The sequence below is a fragment of the Limanda limanda genome, chromosome 5, assembly GCF_963576545.1.
Source record: "Limanda limanda chromosome 5, fLimLim1.1, whole genome shotgun sequence".
Classification (NCBI taxonomy): domain Eukaryota; kingdom Metazoa; phylum Chordata; class Actinopteri; order Pleuronectiformes; family Pleuronectidae; genus Limanda; species Limanda limanda.
In genome coordinates this window covers 26059280-26068583 of record NC_083640.1, presented here as the reverse complement: position 1 = coordinate 26068583, position 9304 = coordinate 26059280, and the positions used below count along the sequence as shown (strand labels likewise).

Genomic DNA, 9304 nt, shown 5'->3' with positions numbered 1-9304 from the left:
AAACGGAGTTTGATATTCAGATATTTCAGATATTTCGCAACAGAATGGGTGAACCAAGGAACACTCACGTGCAAGTATGTGCCCAATTCACTTTTAGCTTCCAATATCGAACCTTGCCAGTAGTATCTGTGTCCTTTTTGTATTGTGTACACCTCTCCCTACAGCTTCTCTTATGTGTTTTTCCACATTTGCTCTAATACCATATTATCCCATTTCTGCACTTGGAGCTTTAAGAGAATGTGTCACCAGTGAATTCACAAACAGATCTTCAAACCTCCTGTGCTCATGGCAATTTACAGAAATCATTGACAAAACATTCACTGGATAATACTATAGACCTCAGAAAGTCAGTTGGCCTGCATTTAAACACATTACTGTTCATCAGCTTTAAATGTTTTTGATCATCTGAACATTCAATATATATATAAACCTGTATATAACTTATATAAAACAGAGGTACCCATATAGTTATTGTACAGCGACCAGAAAACAGACAGGAGCATGCTCACATTATAAGCTGGTTATTACTATCACTTATCAGAGAGCAGAGTGGAAGCAGCAGTTTATTCAGTCCCTGTCTGAAAGCAGCTTCAGGGACCAGGACAACTCCAGCTTTAGTCACGTAATCACTTTTGGTAACTGTACAGTTTCCGGGAATACCGTGAACGCGTCAGCTCCAGACGCCCCCGTCCATAAAAGAGGAGAGAGCCGGAGCTCTGGAAAGTGAGAGAGAGACGGAGTTCACAGTTAGAGACAAGGAAGCAGAGACAAGGCCGCAGAGACAAGGACACAGAGAAGAGGACACTTAGAAGAGCACAAAGGAGAACAAGCGCAGGACGGTGCACAGGCTCGCTTGGAGGTGCAGAAGCGCAGAGCTGCTTCCCTGCGTTTCCTGTTTCTAAAGTCGACCGGGGGCGAACTTTTAAATGCATTGGATCCGGTGACAGCTTCGAACACAGGCACAGCGACAGACTCGATAGACATGGTGAGTAAACATGAGTCTGCTGTGGGTTAATCGGTTAAACCCATCTCACATGAAGGAGCTTGGGTTAGAGGAGAGGGGCAACAGAGGGGGAAAGTCTGCCCCGGTACAAAGTCTGCCCCAAGTCAGTGGGCAAAGTCTTGTAAGGTAATATACTACTGCACACATGGGGCAGGAGACACTGTAGCTGCTGTCAACTCCTCCAGTTAACGAAGGCTGTTAGTGAGAGAGGGCTTTGTGACAGGTGGAAATCCCCCTGAGGAATAAGATTAATATAGAACACATAACTTCAGTATAAAGCAACACACACAAAAGACAAAGGTATGGTTGGCTGTGCGATCATATTGACTCCTTAAATAGAGTGTGATCTAAATCATGATTGTAGCAAGACTAGTATTTAAAGTGATGGATCCAACACATGCAAATAAGTTGAATAATAATTGTGCAGGTGTCTGTTTGGATGGGCTGTCAAACACTTCTCCAATATCCTGTCACTTTTTCTTGTTTGTGTGCGCAGAGCTTTTTATAAACAGTCTTTGGACAAAAGTGAAGTTGGAATGCTTTGTGTTCATCCTACCCGGTTTATTTGCAATGCATATTTTACTGCCGATGTTTTTCTTAGACTGAAACTGACTTTTAAAAAAATATTGTGTGACCGCAGGCTGCCAGGTGCTGACCGCTGCTGTAGTTTACTCAAGGATGTAGAAGACGATTCAACCCGGTCCACAGACTGCCTGTTGGACATTGTCACGCCCCCACTGACTGCTACAGAGCACCAGTCGCTTGTTTAGCCAACGTTTATTAATATGTAAATAATCACATGTCCAAATCGTACCAAACCCGCCACTGCACTTTCTCATATCATTTACAATACACATGCCAAGTATGAAGTTGATAAGATGAACAGTTTGCGAGATATGCATTCGGTATACAGATGGACGTTTGTGGAATTAGTAGGTTACTAGTAGATAACTAATTATAACAACATAATAACTAGTGTCCCCTCTGCATCATCTCTCAATGAAGGATGGTGGCACAATGAATTAACAATGTTGTTCAAATCAGATGAACTACCACACATACTACGCCATAATGACCAAGCTATTATGTGGTGTAGGTGGGGTTTCCCTGGGTAATGCCAGGTACCTACATTAACGCTGGCAGGATGGAGGGAGTGAGGGAGGGAAGGAAGGAAGGACGGTGGGGAACTGGAAGGGGCAGCAGTCCCTGTGATAAGACAAAGTCGGCTGATTTTTAAACACATGCCATTGTTCAGTCTGACGGCTTGCTGTGTCCAGAATGAGATAAATGGGCCTTCAGGGCATCTGTCAATCAGGTTTCAACAGTCGTCCACGATACAATTCTCAGCCTGCTTCACAATCTAACTGTGAACCTGTACATACAGGATGTCGCTCATCCTTTACATACAGGATGTCGCCCATCCTGTATGTAAAGACTTTTCCTTCACAGGAAATGACAATGAATTATGAACCGAATCAAGATGCTGAGAGAGTTCTTGTGTTTTTTTCTCTCTATCTGTTGCTCTCCTCTTCCTGTTAACCTTTGAGATGCAGGTTTCCTCACTCAGCTCATGAGCAAAAGTGACAGAGAACTGCCAGGTTATTAATTACTCCAAGGTCAAACCTCCACAGGCTGTTGCTGCTGAGGTTACGTTCACAGTTGCCCTCTTGTGCTGCTTGTTCGTCACAGCAGACTGAGAGGTTTTTGTCAACAACTGCGAGATCATAATCTTTATAACTGTAGGAAAAACATGTCCTACTTCACTTTATTATTTTCATGTCTCATAACCGGTTTCGCTGTTATTCTATCTTCTTTTGAATGCTTCAATAGTAATTATTAGAGTCATACAGCAACAAAATGATATATCGACTCTTGCTTTCATCTACTTGAGAAACAGGCCACAGTGCTACGACTTCAAAATTCCCTGCAAGATTATTGCTGTGTTTATAAAACAGCATGTCAGTCTGATCTTCTTCAGGAAGACATGTCAGTGGAGGTACCTTTTTTCAGTTGTATGTTTTTGACTTTAACTGCTTTTTAAAATATTTTGCTAACAGAAAACATGAACGAATTACAGATATAATACAACATTTCCAAAAAGAGCTAATAACACGAAGTATGGCCCGAGCAACGGCAGTGTGAAGGCCGTACTGCTTTTACTTTGATTAGTCAGGAAAATGAATCGCTTTTTTAGAAGGCTTTAACATACTCGAAAAGTCACCAAACTTTGCGGGCGTTTCAGGCCTGATGAAATTGTGCGTATTCTGGAGTAATTCGAAGCAACACCCCTAAAACACAGGAAATCCGTCTGGTTTGCCCGGCACTAATTTGATTAACGCAACTGTCAGCAATTTTGTATATTTCTGGATATCTATGACAAGAGTCCCGGCCAGATGACATATACACAGAAATCATGACTTAATATCACAGGAAATGTCTTGTTTTTTGCATCTCTTACACTTTGATGTACTCCTCGTCCATTGACCACAAACATGTCAACTTTGTCAGAAGGGCCTTAAGACATTGATGATGTAGGCATATGGAAACTGTGATTTTTTGCTGTAACGTCAGTTTACTATATGCATTGCCGTAGCCTCAAACCTCTTTAACAAGATCACAGTCCCGCCCTGATCAGATCCATATGTCAATATTGACTCATCGTCACTGTGCCACCTGCTGGCGACAGGAAGTGACATGTTTTATACTGTGTGATGCACTGCTCCTGGCTGCTTTACAATTTACAGCTCATATTAGCTCAGACAAGTCATGGGACCATAGTCAGAATTGTGACATTTCCTCAAACCATGTAAACATTGATGTGCAGTGAAGGTTGATCCTTCCCCAAAGGAGACGAAGTTCTCATAACTCCACTGTGCATTGTCCAATCAGCACCAAAACTCTCACATGATAAGTTTCATATGTCAATATTAACTCAGGGTCATACTGCCATCTACTGATTTGTCATGAAACAGGAAGTATTTTTTAACTCCACTCTGCATTGTCCAAAAAGCACCAAAATTTGTACAACATTTACATTTTTTTTATAAAGTAAGAAAGGAAAAAGGAATTATGTCATTATCAGACTTATAATCTTTGCTATTGTTGGATAGCACATGAGACAGTTGCTCCTTTGATGCTCTCCTGATCAAAGGAAAATAAGATATTGGGACGAAGAATAAAGATAAAACATTCAGGAAAAAAGTCTGACCTCTTGGACTCAAGCTTCTTGCCTGAACTGCTAATTTTGTGATATTTCTCTGTTTAGAGATATTCATGGGAGTATGCCTACGTATTTTCAGTCTATATGGTACCACTGATTGCTTGGCTGCTTCTTTTTCTTTATTATAATTTCCCAAAAGTCGTGCCTCTGTCTGGACCACTTTGGAAGGAGACACCAGTTCACACATGGATTGGAAGTCTTTCAAAGTCCATTGAAATAAGTGAAACCAGGCCATTTCTCTCCTTATAGAACTCACTATCATAAAGATTTGTTACAGTTAGATAAAGATAAAGTGATCTGGCATCATCCCACTATGAATTACTGATATTTTTACCAGAAATCATTACGCTGCTACTGTTGTCATATTTGCTTGTCCATACTTGTTCACATTCCAGTGCAACGTCCTTTAGAGGGGAAGCAAGCTGACATCATAAGGACAGCATCTATGTCACCTGACGAGTTAAACAAGGTTTGAGGAAAGACAAGTGTTTGTACAAGAGATCAGAAAAGAACACAAATTTGATGAATTTGGTAAATATTAACAATCATTAGCTTCAGATGGGAAAGAGTAATGTAACTTGCAGCTGCATCATTAAGCTGTGTTTTATACCAGTCTAAAATCAAATCCAACTCACTACACACAATCATTGGGTCAATATCCAAACCACAGTGCTATTGCATAGTTGAAATCTATGTCCTATGTAGCACAAAAAAATGCACAAATTGTATTATTTTATCCAGAGCTACTTGTTCTGTATGGGAAAGTGCAATATAACTCTCCTGACTTTAGGTACTAATTACTATTCACGCAGTCATTGTTAAATTACTTCCTCTGTTTATACTATAGCATAAAATGTGTCACGTCCGGGGTACTGGGAAATTCTCTCATGAAACACATAGCTGGCACTGGGTGTTAACAGAAGTAATTTCCAATATGTTTTCTTATTTTCACTTAAGCCCAAACAATGTGAGAATGTCAATGAATGTGAAAAGGCTGCCAGATGAAGTTATTCTGCGTGTGTTGATTGGACAGGCAAATGGGAAGAACCAGCTGCAGCAGACCCAGGATGACGTGGAGGAGGTGAAGGTCATCATGCTGGATAACCTGAACAAGGCTGAAGAGCGATCTGGCAAACTGGGTGAACTGGAGGTTAGGGCTGATGATCTGCTGGAAAAGGTATGCGGGGAGGATTTAAATGACAGTATTTAAAGTAAGTGGAAGTCTCTGTGTTGGATGGATAAAACGTGAATAAGTGGAGCAAATGTCACAAGCCATTTCTATAGGGTCTAGGGATTGAAACCAGGAAATATCATATTGATGTCTATAAATACACTTAAGGTGGAGCTGGAGAGGAAAACAAATGTACAATTTACATCCTGATTGTGTTTTATGGTGCTATTTTTAGAAAGGTATTTCCTATTGTTGCCTAAGATGAATGAAGTGAGCTGGTCCCTGGGTATGACAGAGTGAGTCCAGGACATACCACGAGACGAATGTCCGTCCGGGGGTCAGAAAGCAGGTCACATCATTCCCACATTGCCCACTCAGCCTCTGTTATATCACATTGTTAAGCAGTTCTCCAAAACAGCAACTCTTAAGCTCTCAAGCTTATATTCAGCTCAGTCTCACTCACAGCAGTTTTTAATGAGACCATAGAAATGGGGCCCCATGATGTCCCAATCAACATTTTGCTTTCATTACAATGGATCAATTGATTACATGGGATCTGAGTGGGTCCCTTGCATTGACAAACCCACAGATAATTATTATCAGACTCTGCAGCTCCCCACAGAATCTTTTAGCTCACTGTGGTGCATTTCCACCTTTTTATTGTTTTTTTCTGATTCTTATGAGGTTTTTCACCAGCAAAGGACTCTGATAAAAGCATAGTTTGCTACCCACAAAGCACGGAATGACACACATACAATGCTTAGAGCCATGGCTGCAAATAAACGCTAATGTTATGAATGGCAGATGAATATTGTTTTGAAATATTGCACCAGGTTATAACAAGTTCATTCAGTAGTAATGTGACAAGATTGTGTAAACCTTTCCCGCTGCTCCCAAGTGGCCAAAAAAGTTCAACTTTTGTTGGTGGCAGCAAGAACCAGCTCTAAATACAGCAGTCATTATGTAGAAATGTAATAAATTAAAGTCTAACTAGTGCAGTGCCAGTTCTAAACCTGCCTGTTTGGAGAGGGTTGTTTACTTTGCCTTTGTTAATGCTGCAGCTTTTCTTTCTGAAACTGTAAAAGTGACCTTCAGTAATTGAGCCGCTGAAAGTAAAGACCTGCTCAGTACACTGAACCTTAAAGCTTTGCCACAAAGATCTCGGACAGACAGAGACTTCTTGAATTATTTTCAAATATAATGCTCTTAACAATTTATGTTTTATCTTCCCCTTCCGTATAGTAAGTAATATATATATATATATTATAATTAAAAAAATACTGCTTCTTTGATATACTGTTGATCTACTTTAGAATTGTCATTAGTGAGTCCTTTTCAAACAGTTGGCAATTTACTGTCACTTTTGTATTGTTTGCACTGGACAGTCTATGGTTTGCAATCATTCTACCTGGTTTACCTACAGTCAAACTGTTGTCTATAACAACAAGTTTGTGAACTAGGCATTCCACATACAGACAGACAGAAAGACAGACAGACATTTGTGGAATTAGTAAGTAGCACTGGACACACTTCCTTTAGCGCTGCCTTCCTCTCCTACAATTCCAGAGGGTAATAACTCACTCTTCAGTTGCTAATTCCCCCCCATTACCCGCTTGGTCTGACTGCCTTTTGGTACTGAGCAGGTTGTGTACGAAAAAGGTTAGGACCAAAAAAAACAACAACAAGAAACTGAAAAACACAAGAAACTTGGTGATAATTTTCTGTGGGTTCATCATTACAAACAGCTCACTTCACATCACATGTGATAATGTCCATTGTTGAAGTTCCGTTAGCATCCAACAGCAGCTTTTTTATTCAGTTTTCTCTGAACTATAAGAACAACGTAACACAAGCTAACGGGGCAATGTGAAAATGATCTGACCTTTTTATGTTGATACGTGGGCAGACTAAGGTAGTCGGGTCATCCATTGTTAATATACAAAAAAATTATATAGTTGCTTAAAGAAAGGCCAAGTAGAGAAATGTCTGAAATGTCGGAAAATGTATACTCTACTATACTGTTGAAACTACAGAATTGCCTATGAAGTTCAGTGTATAGTTCATTATAAATAGGTAAGTAGTAAGTATCAGAAAAGATCCATAGAAAAATGTCTTTCATGCACTAGATATGTTTTGTAAGTTGTCTTATGAATTCTTATACAAGTTAGTTTGTTGACTTTGGGCCTATACGGTTGTATCAGGCATATGTGTATGAATATCAGTCATGTGCGCATTTACACAACGTAATGTAATCTCTCCATTGTGTTTTATTTTTTCACAGGGTAAAAAGTTTGAAAAGACCACCCATCAGGTGAAGCAAAAGAAAAGATGGCAGAACAAGAGGATGAAATATGTGTTTATTGGCGTCGGAGTGGTAGCAGGACTGATCATTCTCGGACTTATAATCTTTGCTATTACTGGATAGCACATGAGGACAGTTGCTCCTTGAAGCTCTCCTGATCAAAGGAAAATACGATATTGGGACGAAGGGTAAAGATAAAACATTCAGGAAAAAAGGAGTCCCTCCTGTTGGACTCAAGCTTCTCGCCTCAACTGCTCATTTGGTGATATTTCTCTGTTTAGAGATATTTATGGGAGTATGCTTAAGTGTTTTCAATCTATATGGTACCACTGATTGCTTGGCTGCTTCTTTTCTTTATTATAACTTTCACAAAGTCGTGCCTCTGTCTGGACCACATTGGAAGGAGACACCAGTTCATACATGGATTGGAAGTCTTTCAAAGTCCATTCAAATAAGTGAAACCAGTCAACTTCTCTCCCTTATTGAACTCACTATCATAAAGATGTCTTACAGTTAGATATAAATAAAGTGCTCTGGCATCACCCAAATACGAATTACTGATATTTTTTAATTTATATTTTCAGCTGTTTAAAATCAAATGTTCTCAAACTTGCCTGCATCATTAAAATGTGTGTGTTTTTTTTAAACCTTGAGTGAGTTTCAATTATTCCAGTTTTTTCTTAAAAACATATTTTAAAATTATATAAATGTTTTTTTTTTGCTGGAAAACCAGTCAAAAATCAAATCTAACACACTACATACAATTGGGTCAATATCCAACCACTAAGACAGTTGTTTCATGTAACTTCCAATTGTTTTACCTGTATAGAAAAAAGCATTAGAAGAACGTTTGATCCTGGAACTGACAGTAGACAATTCTGATAAATCTATTATTTGGCATTTAATCTGCAGTTTTGACAAAGAGTGTGACACTGACCCCTTGTGGGCAATGATTTTACATTAAGAAATATGTAGACCATATGAAACATGTTCCACCATATTGTGTAATGACTTTGCGGGGAAATACGATATTTCACAACCGCACATGTTGTGTTTACTAAAAGGTGACACTGTTTGAAATCTGAATGGAAATGTATCTTTATGCATTCATTGTTTAGATACTTTTTAGCTAATAGCCACATTATTATAAGCATTATTTTTCAAAACCAGAACTGTCAGTCTCACAGACCACAATCAACACGTAGACATCATACTATATCCTGCATTACATGTTTTTATTGTTTGTAGCAGAGGGTCTGTGTATGAATGAAGAATTTTCCTAATTTATAGAAAAAGAACAACAATTTAAAAAGAATTTTATTCAGACCAAAAAATATATATTTTCACTTAAAGAATAAATGGTTAGAAGTTTCTCCAGCATATTCACAGAACAACTGACATGTTCCTGACACTAACAGAATGTGCTGTCCCTGTGCTATGATGTTAAATAAACCCATGTTTATGTAGAAAGTCACACACATGACTGGGGATTGCTCTCTCAAGTGAGTCAAAGCAAAGGTGACCTATAGGATTTAAGAAGACATTTGATCAGAGGTACTTTAAAAGACGATAGTGCATCTACTGTTAAATACAGGCTGTTGTAGATAT

At 39.0% G+C, this 9304-nt stretch overlaps 1 protein-coding gene across 1 annotated transcript; it reads left to right on the top strand.

Moving 5' to 3' along the window:
• The first annotated feature begins 658 nt into the window (after positions 1-658).
• vamp5 (vesicle-associated membrane protein 5) lies at positions 659-8343 on the top strand. Its single transcript, XM_061070890.1, has 3 exons — positions 659-985; positions 5257-5400; positions 7676-8343. Exons 1-3 carry the CDS (start codon positions 983-985, stop codon positions 7817-7819), a joined length of 291 nt encoding a protein of 96 aa, XP_060926873.1. The 5' UTR covers positions 659-982; the 3' UTR covers positions 7820-8343.
• Positions 8344-9304: the final 961 nt, after the last annotated feature.

Bases quoted from the DNA above. Each gene is read 5' to 3' on its own strand.
- vamp5 (XM_061070890.1), top strand. The intron at 5,401-7,675 runs GTATGCGGGGAG...ATTTTTTCACAG, and splicing joins CTGATGATCTGCTGGAAAAG to GGTAAAAAGTTTGAAAAGAC.